Genomic DNA, 13,068 nt, shown 5'->3' with positions numbered 1-13,068 from the left:
AAAAGATTCTAATCACAGGTTGCAGGAAGGTTTGCAAAGTTTCTCCAAGGGATAAAGTACAGTCTTTAAAAATAACAGGCCAGGGATTTAGCTCAGTGGTTCTGCCGCCTGCCTTGTAAGCATAAGGACCCGAGTTCGATCCCTGGTACCAAAAAAATAAAAAAATAAAAATAAATAAAAATAAGACAGGTATTTTTCATAGCTCCTTTCTCTAGGGAGTTGAAAGAGAAGGGTGGGAAAATATTTAACCTACACTTAGAACTTTGGGCCAGAGGTGATGAATAATAAAAAGGTATATTTCTACAATTAAAGTTTTTCTTTCTTTTTCCCCTCTACCTCCTAAAAAAGTGAAGATGTATATTATAGTATAATGACAAATATAATACATTGAGTTCTGCTGGTTCTCGGGTTGAAATCCAGCTACCTTACTAGTTAGCTACACAATCTTAGGAAAGTTTCTTCAATCACTGAGCCTCAATTTCTCCCTCTGTATTGTCAGACAGGTGGGTTAGATGATCACTAAGGTACTGTTCTAAGATTCTGTTATTTCATGTAGCCTAAATTTTCTTCATTGGCATATATAAGAATAACTTGTAAATTGGGAAGCATGTTTGATCACTTGAAAGGGACACATCATGGGCCAATAAAATGAATCTAATCAGACATGCAAAATGCAATATGCCCCTAAGTCTAGGTCCCTGAGTAAACCTCCAAAAGTTAAATAGCAGATATTCAACTTCACAGAGAAGCTATATGTGATTAGTAAAAAGTGACCACCTAGTGCTGCATGATGAAGTAGATCAGGATCACCAGGCATTTTAATACTCACAACTATACCTTTATTACTTAGCAAATCAGAAAGATTTAAGCATTTAGTAGGCAGTCAATAAAGTATGTGCTATGAAATCAGCTTGAAACCCTCCTACAAAGGCATGTCTTTTGTTCCCATGTTTTTGGACATGTAAGAATTGGAGGCAAGGAAATGAGGATTTGGAGATATCTGGGGCCAGCTTGTTCCCTGCAGACTCTGGATGAGCTGTCCCACATAAAAGCAACAATATTGAAACTAGCCCTTTTATACCTTTCTTTCTAAATCTTTGATTTCATTACCTACAGAAATTTGGTTCTGCTCTCCTCATCCCTTGGTCTAACTGAATCTCACTCTGTCATCACTACTACTATTACCGGTCATATTTTCAGTGTATCCAATGGCCTTTTGCTCTTTCTTACTCCCAGGACAATCTTTTACATCACTGACCACCTCCTCTTTTTTTTTGGTATCAGGATCGAACTTGGGACCTTGTGCTTGTGAGGCAGACACTGGAACCACTGAGCTAAATCCCTGGCCCTGACCACCTCCCTCTTGAAACTCCAAGCTGCACTATCTTGTTCTTGAACAACTTTGAACCATTTTCTTTTTACACTGCCAACTTTTCTCAGACTGTGTGTTTGTGAATTGCTCCCAGGACTAGCTCTTATAATACTGTATCATTACTGTAATAGGGAGTGAAAGATTGAATAAGATTCCTGCCTTTAAGTTACACACTGAATTATAAGGAATGAAAACATGTAAATACAGCAACACAGATTTTAAGTGTTGTAATAAAATATATTTTTAAGTGTTGGAATAAAATAATCTATTTAGGAGAATACTGACGTAGAGAGGGATTAATCAAGTCTTCTCACAGTGTTTCCAGAGAAGATCAGCCTCAGACTATAGAAATATGTTCTCTGACCGTAGGATTCTGTAAACCCCCCCAAAAAAAATCAGCTTGGACAGGGGACCATCACCCAAGTGATATCTAGTACATTTCCCTGGGCTGTGGCTAATTAACTGACATATATCAAAGTAACTTGAGCCACAAAAATAGTGGTGATAGGAATTGTCAATTTTCCCCATATCTAGGAATAATGATTAAGCTGGGGATTCATGTCAAAGTTAAAAGTAGTCATTTGTTCATTTTAAATTGCTCCCAGATTCCTTCTTATGAAATATTTTGTAGTAGGAGAGATATCAAGGAAGTGTTTTTATGTGTATAGGATAAATTTCTAAATTTTTGTTGTTGATCTATTTCTCTCCTTCAGTCTTCCCAGTTCCTTAACTAAACAACTTATTTAGTTAAAACAATTAAGATAAAAGTAAACATAGGTACTCCTAAGGCTTCCAGTAAAATAAGAATGTAGAGGAAGCTGCAGTATTATGAAGAATAGCAAAGAAAAGAAATTGAGGAAGTTGAGAAATTATTTATATCACCTTATTTAACCAAATAAGAAACTGCAGGATTGGAGAGGAAATGTGCTTAGGGTTGTAGGCAGAAGGAAATGGGGAAAAAAGATTAATAAAGTAGATTAGACTTTTGAGGATTTGGCCAGGTGCGAGGACATACACCTGTAATTCCAGCTACTTAGGAGGCTGAGGCAGGAGGATGTCAGTTCCAGGCCAGCCTGGGTAACTAGCAAGACCTTATCAGAAAATAAAATTTTAGGGGCCAGGGATTTAGCTCAGTGGTTCTGGCGCAAGGTCCCGAGTTCGATCCCCGGTACCAAAAAAAAAAAAAAAGAAAATTTTAAAAAGGGCTTAGTGGGATGTAGCTCAGTGCACCTGGGTTCAGTCCCCAGGACTGCAAAAAGACAAGTGTGTGTGTGGAGGGGGGGTACTTTTCAGGTTCTGCGTTGACATCTATTATAAGAGTACATAGCATGTACCTACAGGTCCTTTTATCCCTTTCTCACTGATGAGGCTTTTGCTTCTTAGTGCTGCAGTGACCTCACACGTAGTTGTAGCTAAGATACAGAGTCAGGAATACAGCGTCTTTAGTGGCTTTGCCAGAACTGAACCTGATCTTTCTGGAGTAGTGTGTGGAATGTCAGAAAAAATAAAAAGAAAGAAAGGGCTGGGGAATCTAGCTCAGTGGCACCACACCTGCCTTGAAAGCTCAAGGTCCTGAGTTCGGTCCCCAGTACCAAAAAAAAAGAGGTTTTATGGCCAAGAAACTTAAGTTTTGCTCCTGTATCCACCACTTGATCATATTTAGCCTCATTTGTTGATGGGGAAATTCAAATTAAAACCACAGTATGTCACAACATAAATTAGAATGGTAAAATTTTAAAAACCCTGTGATGGCAATAGTTGATAAAAGTGTTGGGAAATGAAATTTTCATGCACTACTGATGGGAGTATAAATTGGTATAATCACTTTGGAAACTCTATGGCAATATCTGTATTAGTCAGTTTTACATTACTGCAAGAAATAACCTGAGGCAGCTAACTTATAAAAAGAAAATACTTGTTTAGTTCATAGTTTTTAAGGTTGAGAATCCTAGATTGGGGAGGTAAGTATTAGTTTGGCCTCTGGATAGGCAGAACACAGTGGCTCATTATGGCGGGAGCATGTGTATAAGCAAGTAGTCATATCTGGAACATGAGCAGAGAGAAAGGATAGGTGGGGCCAGGCTTGCTCCTTTTATAACAACTTCCTCACAAGAACCATCAGTGGAGTCATATAACAAGAACTTTGTGTCCCTAGGGACCTAAGGATGTCCTACTGGGCTCCATCTCCTAAAGGTTCCACCTTCCAGCAACATCTGAGGACCCTTGGGGAACACAAACCGTATTCAAATCATAGCACTAATTAAGCTGAATATTTGCATAGTCCATGATCCAGTACTTCTATCAAAATGTATAACTCCTATCAAAATGTTCACTTTTTTCAAAATGTATGTTCACAATATTTACAAGGCTGTTCAGAGCAGCACTGTTTGTAATAGCCCAAAAGTGAGAGGATGGAGTACCATCAACAGTAGAATGAATAACTCAATGTTACACAACAATGAGAATAAATACTCAACCAAGACATACCTAATGAATTTCCCTGAGCTGGGGCTAGTTAGCTGACTTCGGTCAAAATAGCCAGAACCTCAAACCATCAGATGCAATGAGAAAGCAGTTGCTATTTAAAACAAACTATTGCTACATGTATTCACATGATGTATCTCAGGGATATAACTTTGAGTGGAATGAAGCCAAACACAGAAAACTATATACTGTATGATACTATGTATCAAAAGTTGAAAAACAGGCACCTTGGCCTTGCATAATACTGGTCAGAAAAGAGGTTACTTTTTTAGGAGTAGTAGCTGAAAAAAAGGCATGAGAAGGACTGTTTGAGATGCTGACCTTGTTCTGCATGATGATTCATGGTGTGTTCATTTTATGAAAGTTAATAGAACTATATACTTGTTGTTTGTGTACTTTTTGTACATATTATACTTTTTTTTTTTGAGACAGGGTCTCACTATGTAGTTCAGGCTGCTCTTAAACTCATTGTGTAGCCCAGGCTGGCCTAGAACTTGTGGCAGTTCTCCTACCTCAGAGTACATATTATACTTTAATAAAGTTTATTTTAAAAGGGATTATTATCCTTGTGTCAACGCAGGCTTGTGGATGTCACATAAACTAATGTTTATAAAATGACTTTGCAAATTAAAAATGTAAAAATATTAGAGAGCTGGGCATGCTAGTGCATACCTGTAATCCAAGCACTTGGGAAACTGAGGCTGGAGGATCCACCAAATTCAAGGGCAGCCTGGGCTACACATAATGAGTTCAAGGCCAGCCTGAACTATATATAGTGAGACCCTATCTCGAACTTCCTACCCCCAAAATATGTGTATGTGTGAAAGAGATGAGTAATTATTTATGGTAAAGATGACTAGGCAAGATGGGAACAAATTATGGAGAAGTTGGAATGCTATAGATAGCACAGGCAGTGTATGTCTTTTTAGAAGATGGAAAAATGAAAAGATGAACCTGGCAGGTGATATCCAAGACAGATAGGGAAGGAAGGGATTAAAGGCAAGTAGGATAGTTAAAGGGCTCATAATCTGGAAAGGAGAAGATGAGATCTGAGAATAAGTGGTGACAACAACAAAAATGGAGAAAAAGGGCCAGGGATTTAGCTCAGTGGTTTCACCGCCTGCTGCGCAAGCGCAAGGACCCGAGTTTGATCCCCAGTACCAAAAAAAAAAAATGGAGAAACAGAAGTAAAACTAGAAAAATATTCCCAAGAAGTAATCAGTGAAATAAACTGGAAGTAGAACATAGAGTAGTAGGGAGAAGTCACAAGTGATTCCAGAGGTAGAACCTTAACTCTAAGAGTGATGCTGTTTACACAAATGTTTTCCTCTCAAGAGGAGGACTCATACCTGAACTTTTGTGTAGCCCCCTACTGATGTTTCTGCTGGCTTGCTTGGAAAAAAGCAAGGGAGAGAGGTACATCAACAATAGAATAAATAACTCAGTGGTAGCATATTTATATAATGGGGATACAGCTTTAGGGAACCAGAGGCAGGGAAGGAGAGAGGAAATCAGGGAGGAAGGAAGGAAACTAACTACTTTGGCCCTGAGGAAAAGGGAGCATATGTTTTTGGAACAAGGTAAACATTCCATTCCTTTGAAGCCATTAATATCCCTGCAAACTGTAGTATAAAGTTGTTTCTTCTTTCAGGCCAGAGAAGTAGTGAAACTGGCTTGTCACCATTTTATGAGGCCAGGTCCATTTTTAGATACTGTTACCTACACCCTTTCTGCATCTTCTCACTGTCCCGTGTGGAAGGTCTCTTTTCTTGTCGTACCTAGGTGTATATCTAGGGGCAAAATACTGTCTGTCAGCATTTAGAGCAAAAGCTCATAGAGGCTAAGGGCACAAACATGTTTCCTAGGGTTTATGGAACATTCTTTTTGTTTTTGATAATGATATATAATGTTCCTCCATTACACGTAGCAGCCTGTGAGAAACTGAATAAGGAGGCATCCAATTTGTGGTTTTTGTCAGTATTTTAAAATGCTAAGCTAGGTGGGAAGAGTAGTAACAGAAAGAATATTAAACTTTTTTCTTCCCTTTGAACTTAGCATGGAAAAGCTTATCTATCAAAATGCTTATTCCTATCTAGCCTTTTTTCTTTTCCATTCAAGATCTGGGTTTTATTTTCAGTACATTGATTGGAATCAGAGTCAGAGTCAGAAGGGAGTATTATAAATAGAAACCAGGGTTTGTTCAGCTTGAATACCAACATGAACTATTTCTAGACAGCATGCTGCTGCAGCTGTGTGACTTAAGCTGAATCAAATCTGTCCTCAGTGGAGGAAGATGTTCCTGGAAGCATTCTGGACCTACATCTACCCAGAGAGAAGCAGGTTTTGTTTAAGGTTAGGGAAGGGAAGTACAGGAAAGTTATCTTTGGCCTCCTTGTGACCTGTGCTGGCAAGTGGAAGGACAGTAGAGTGAAAGGAAAGCAAAACTGGTCCTTCCACTTACTTCAAGTCTCCCAGAGATACACACTAGAGAATTTTTAGTTATAAAAGTGCTCCGATTTGCTCATCTTTAAATTAAGACAACATTTCACTACTCAGGTGAATTCTCTCATGAAAGATTTAGCTCTGCTGCCTGTTCCTTATGGTGCATTATTCCCAATAACCACCAGACCTGAAGCTATGCTATACATATTTTCTGGCCCTGCCCTCTCTTTCAACTTGCTATTTTTGCCATAAAATACAGATGATTACTAATACAGAAGAATGTTTAAAAACACAAGGTCATGGCTGATTTTTGGTTGTTCTTTAATGAAAGATTCTAAGAAAAAAGCCTAACATAGGAAAGGTGAATTGGTTTGGGGGCTCCTGTACCATGTTATTATGTGTGTCACTCAGAAATAGTCATAAAAGCTAGGTGTGATGGGCACATACCTGTGATCCTGGCATTCAGGAAGCCGAGACAGGGAGGAGCACTACAAGTTGGAGGCCAGCTTGGGCTACATAGTGAGTTTAAAGCCAACCTGAACTACATAGCCGGACCCTGTCACGAAAAAAACAAATAAAAAAAAATAGTCATAGATAAAACTTACAAACATATGTAAGCAGGTACACTTTTGGTCATCTAATTAAAAGATACAGATGTTTCCTAAAGGGAAATGCAGACACTTGCAGCTTTCTCATCACAGGCAGGGGTGATATGCTCTGACTGACTGGCTTAAGATGCACCTTACGGTTTAGCTTTTTGGAAACTGGGCATTCAACATCTAAAGGAGCAAAAAGGGCTTCTGACAGGAGTCACCTTTCCAGATAGCTTTCTGGAAGCACCCTGCAATTGGCTGGAAGGACCATTACTGTCAAACAATATCAGTGCTTTTGATAGTAACTGTGATCTTTATGATTGTTCCTGGTACTTTAATCTTCATTTCTGTGGCACTTGATACTTTGTACCATGGGTTATGGTTAGCATGATAAAAATCTGTTCTCTACTATACTTTCATGTACTGTATCTATGAACCATCCGCACTTTCCCTAATGGGGATTAATCCCTCCCATCTGCACTACCTGGTCAGACTCAGTGTCATATAAACCACAGACCTACCAGCCCATAAAGACAAATTGTAATCACCAGCAAATGGTTTAGCCAACTTTCTGTGTCCAGCGTGTTTGTACTGTCTGCCTCCCAATGCTTTGCAAGCACATAACCGAGTTTTTCTCATTACTTCTTCAAAATATTTGTCTGATTCCCACCATATTTTGCATTTTATACATATTAATGCATTGTATTCTATCTGTATATGCCTGTTATCTCCACTAGAGACATTGGAGAAATAACTGATAACATTCTGAAAACTAGCCCCTAGTAGTTACCAGGGGAGACACAAAGTGGAAGATTTCTTCTTAGGCCCAGCTCTCTGGAAGGCTGAGGCAAGAGAAACACAAATTTGAGCCCAACCTGAACAGTCTAGCAACTTAGCAAAACCCTGTCTTAAAATAAAAAACTAAAACCACCAAAAAATAAAAAGTGGAAGAAATTAAAAGGCTTGGAAAATTGTTTATTTGTTTGTTTTTTGGTACCGGCGATCGAACTTGGGTCCTTGCGCTTGCAAGGCAGGCGGCGGAACCACTGAGCTAAATCCCCAGCCCAAGGCTTGGAAAATTGAGGGGATTGTTCTAGAGATCTTTAGAAAAATTCAAGATTTTTTATTATATCAGAAGAAAGTGCAGCTTTGTATATACAAAATGCAGTTGGGGAATATTATATATATTATATATATTATAGAATATTATATATAATTCTCAGAAAGTGGCAGACTAGATTGGAGGATATAGTTGTAAAGAAGAGCAGGAAGTATTAGAATCTGATTTTGTTGAAGGGAAACTAAACCTAGGTAAAGTGGAAAAAAAGAATTTCATATTGGAAAAAGAGATGAGATCGAGGCCTTTGTTGATTTTTCTTCAAAGGTAAACCTGTACTTGCTGAAAAAGAAATAATACTGTTTGGTCATGGAATGTTTAGGAGGCACTGTAAAAGAATGCCTTCCTGGGCTAGGGATGTAGCTCATTGGTGCTGGTGCCTGCCTGGTGACCTCAAGGTCCAGAGTTCAATCCCCAGTACAGAAAAAAGAATGGCTTCCTCTCAAGAAACAGATGTATTCAAAGGAGAAATCATTTTAGTTTTGTAAATTATGATCTCAATCAGGGATTATGATGTCCTCCTCTCTATAGCCCCAAAGGACATCCATCAGTGTCACGTCACTTCAGATTGTCACAGCTAAAGTAATGCAACTGGAATCTGGTGAGTAGAGGCAGCTCATGCTTCCAGGTATCCCAAACTGGGCTGTAGCTTTGGTGGTAGAGTACACACATTGTGTGCAAGGGCCTAGGTTCAATCACTAGCACTGCAAAAAAGAAAGGAGAGGGGAGAGGAGGGGAGGAGATCTCAAAACTCACAGTTCAGGCGTCACAACACAGAAGTACCTGACAAAAAATTGCTAATAATGCTGAGACTGAGAAACCCTGTTGTAAGCTTCTGGAGTTTTCTACAACTGCAGCATAGCCCAGCCTACCCTGACTGATACAGCAACTTAAATGTTAATTTTTTTTTTTTTGCACCAGGTATCGAACTCAGGTCCTTGCGCTTGCAGGGCAGGCAAACTTAATGTTAATTTTACTTTAATTTTATAATAGCCAGAGCAGAAAGAGTTGAGCATAACCTATCAGGTATCCTAGTAATTAGGAAGACAGAATTGGAAGAATTTTTTAAAATATGTATATGAGTATCATACCAGGAGATAAGATTTTGAAAGTGTGGCTCAAAAGCTTCTAGTTCCACTATATTTGCAAATATTTCAAATACATAAAAACCAGATAGAAAGATCTAAAACCAATGTGGTTACCCAGCAAATTCTCCAGTAAACTCAAATGCTAAAATAGAGGAGGTTTATAATCAAAAATAAATGTCTTTTACACTCTTCTAGAAATAGGATTTTTAAAACCAAGATTCAAAGTTAACATAATTTAGTCTAGTAGAAATTGCTAAGACCCCAGCAGGTTTTTTGTTGTGGTTATACTTGTAGCAAGACCAAACAAGAAATGGATTTCTTGTTTGATACTCATAAACTACATGGAGAAAGCAGAACAGCTTAGTAAGGACTCCCCATCAGCCTTGTCAGTGGCCTCTGGCTTCATCCACACCCACTACTTCCTGTTCCCTGTGAGAGCTGATTTTCCAGCATCTCTTTGAGGCAGTGGACCTTTATAGCCCCAGCTTATAAGCTTTGTATGTTGTTACAGTGTCAGAAGCCATAACTACACTTGCTGCATTGGATCACCCCTACTTTACACATTGGAAGTGATTCTACCTGTCCCTTCTTAGTAGAGCTAAATAAGGATATAATGCTGTTTGTAGGGTACTGTTCCTAATCCTTAAATATTTTCAGTCAAAGTCACACTTGGTTGATTATTCTTTTCTAAACCTGATTATGTTTATTTATATATATATATATATATATATATATATATATATATATATATATATATATATTTTTTTTTTTTTTTTTATACCCGGGATCAAACTCGGGACCTTGGGCTTGCAAGACAGGCAGTGGAACAACTGAGCTAAATCCCGGCCCTGATTACGTTTAATTCTAAATTTAAAACTCTGAAGCTTGGCATGGTGGCACATGCCTGTAATCCCAGCTTGGGGAGCCTGATGCAGAAGGATCACCATGACTTCAAGGCCAACCTGGAGTACATGATGAGTTTAAAATGAGCCTGAGAAAGGAAGGAAGGGACAAGAAAAAAAGTGAAAATAGAAGGAAAAATGGAAACAAAGCATTTGTACATAGGGAGAAAGGAAGGAAGGAAGGGGAGGGGAGGGGAGGGGAGGGGAGGGAAAAGAAAAGAAAAGAAAAGAAAAGAGAAAAAAAAGAAAAGTCAGCAAGTCAGCCTGAACTCCATAGCAAGACCCTGTCTCAAAACAAAAAACAAAACAAAAAATTTAAAACTAGATTAAAGGTAAGAACAATATGTCCATGTCTTCACCATGTGTCCCTCTACTTAGTCATATTTACCTATGTCTCAAAGCAAGATACTGAGCCATAAAAATCCCAGTGTTGGCCAGGCATGGTGGCTCATGCCTGTAATCCCAGCACTGGGGAGGCTGAGACAGGAGGATTGCCAGGAGTTCAAGGCCAGTCTGGGCTACATAGTGAGACCTTGTCTCAAAAAACAAAACAACAAAATCCCAGTGTTTCTGTGACCATAAAAATTCCCTTGGATGGATGAAAATTTCCTCGTCATATTATTCAGACTGTATTGTCTACTTATCCAAAGTATTTGTTAGATTTCATTACCTGTATCATGTCAGAGTCACCAAATCCACACTGTAAATAACTTGGATGGTCAGTGTAAATATTCATAGAAGAATTACTGCCAAGCAGTGGTGGCATGACAGTGATCTTTTTGTACAATCACCTTTTAGTCCCCACTGTTTTATTGAGAGGCAAGAGACTTAGCAAAAGTAGAAACCATACTAATGGTATGTTCTCTCTCAGTGTAACTCAGTCTAGTGGTAAGAATCTTTTTTTTTGTACTGGGGATCAAACTCGGGTCCTTGAGCTTGCACTTGCGCAGCAGGAGGCAAAACCACTGCGCTAAATCCCCGGCCCTAGTGGTAAGAATCTTACCTGATGTGTTCTCTTTAATGTTTTCATTTTAATGAGGTGGGATATATAGCATTTAGATAACATACTTGAATTATTTATTAATCTCAATAATTTGTAAAGTATTTCAATGAAAAGTTCTGAAATTAAATCTGGAGTAATGGATTAATGATAAAGTGAGATAAAATTTAAGAAAAGAGTTTGCAATATAATATGGCTTTTAAAGATTGAAATGTATTTTATAGATTCCTAATTTTTCATGTGTTGTACTAAATTAGTTTTTTATTAGTTTTATGTATAGTATTACATTGTCAGAGTATTGGGCTTAAAAAATAAAGACCCCCAAAGAATTGACAAGTCACAAAATAATACAGACAGCAAATAAACATTCTTAAAAATGTAAATATTACTAAAATGTCAAGCTGCCATTTTACTCTGTTAAAAGGCTTTTGATGTTTTCTGACAAAAGTGTGATACATCTTCATTATTAAAAAATAAGGCTGAGCGTGGTGGCATACACCTGTAATCCCAGCACTTGGAAGGCTGAGGCAGGAGAATCACTGTGAGACCACAGTGAGTTCAGCCTGGACTACATAGTGAGTTCAAAGCCAGCCTGAACTACATAGTGAGACCCTGTCTCAGAGAGAGAGAGGGAGAGGGAGAGGGAGGGAGGGAGAAAGGGGGGGGGAGAGAGAGAGAGAGGAGAGATAAGATACATATAAAAGAAAAGAAAAAATTATTAATTCATATTCCCATCACATTATGTTTATGTCTTCTTGTCTCCATGCTTAAAATTTATCTACTAGCCTCCTGTTGATGCACACTTGAAGGCTTTTTTTTTTCTTGTGAGTAATGCTGTCGTAAACATCCTGTGTGTGAATCTTTTTGCGAATCTGATTGTTTTGTTAGGACCAATTCCTAGAACTGCTATTGCTGACTCAAAGCCTGTTGCACTTTTAAGGCTGTTGATTATCTGTTGCCAAACTGCTGACCAGCACAGGTTATATCAAGTCTGTGAGAGTACTGGTTTATCAATTCTCTTATGCATATAGTTTATGTTTTTCCTTTTTATCTTTGCCAAGACATGAAACTCCAAAATGGTATTTCATTGTTTCAGTTTGTGTTTATTTGATCAATAATCAGGATTTACTGTATGACATAATAAAAGACTATGAATTAAAGAAATCTTTTTATTGTAAGAGTTGAAAGTGTAACTCAGTTGTAGAGTACATGCTTAACATGCACAAGGCCTAGGTTCAAACATCAGCACCAAAATATATACATATATACATACATACGTACATATGTACATATATACATCTATCTCATTGCCATATTTTTTATGAGAAAAACCCAAAATGTACACACATGTAACAGTTCAACAAAAAGAAAAGTTAAATAGGGCCGGGGATATAGCTCAGTGGTGCTGCTCCCTGCCTTCCTCACAAGCTCAAGGTCCTGAGTTCGATCCCGGGTACCAAAAATTAAAAAAAGTTAAATAAATTATGATACTTCTAAACAACCAACTAGGCAGCTATTAAAATAGTCCACGTATGAAGTATTTTTACTGACATAGGAAAAATATTAGATATTTGATATTCAAACAAGGAACATGAACAGATAAAGTGAGAAAGATTCTGGTAAACCATAAAAAGCCAAGTGTGGGCTAGGGATTTAGCTCAGTGGTGCTGCTGCTTGCCTTGCAAGTGCAAGATCCTGAGTTCATTCCCCAGTACCAAAAAAAAAAAAAAAAAAAAAGCCAATTGTTTTTTAAAATATACACTTGCTTGTGAAACTCTTGTTGGAATCACTTGAAAATGTAATGCTATTTATGCTTCTTTTTTTTTTTCTTTTTTCATTTTTAGGTTGCAGCTGTTGATCTTCTGGTACCTGTAGTTGGGGAGCTTTTTGGTGGCAGCCTCAGGGAGGAACGGTACCATATCTTAGAACAGCGACTGGCCAGGTACTGATCAAACCTAATAAAAACATATTTCAGAAACCAGGGTGGAAGTACACAAAGGTAGTTCCAGCCGAGTAACAAAGAAAAATATTTGGGTCCCACACCAGACAGATGGGATCTCAGATTCCCTG

General features: G+C 38.2%; 1 protein-coding gene and 1 non-coding gene across 10 annotated transcripts in view; both read left to right on the top strand.

Moving 5' to 3' along the window:
• Nars2 (asparaginyl-tRNA synthetase 2, mitochondrial) overlaps positions 1-13,068 on the top strand; it is a 145,972-nt gene that overhangs the window by 118,331 nt on the left and 14,573 nt on the right. For all 9 annotated transcript variants that reach the window (XM_021248245.2, XM_087212015.1, XM_087212012.1 and 6 more), the window contains one exon: positions 12,843-12,940. In XM_021248245.2, the coding sequence (XP_021103904.1) occupies positions 12,843-12,940 (98 nt within the window). The remainder of the gene's footprint in view (positions 1-12,842; positions 12,941-13,068) is intronic.
• On the top strand, positions 918-1,049 carry LOC147828070 (small nucleolar RNA SNORA38). The gene has a single exon (XR_015451524.1). It is a non-coding gene; the product is annotated as a small nucleolar RNA SNORA38 (small nucleolar RNA).

The sequence above is a fragment of the Heterocephalus glaber genome, unplaced genomic scaffold (assembly GCF_053883595.1).
Source record: "Heterocephalus glaber isolate CG9 unplaced genomic scaffold, H.glaber_assembly_v1.0 deba00001428, whole genome shotgun sequence".
Lineage (NCBI taxonomy): Eukaryota > Metazoa > Chordata > Mammalia > Rodentia > Bathyergidae > Heterocephalus > Heterocephalus glaber.
Note: the sequence above shows the minus strand (reverse complement) of the source record. Positions and strands in the feature narration are given on the sequence as shown.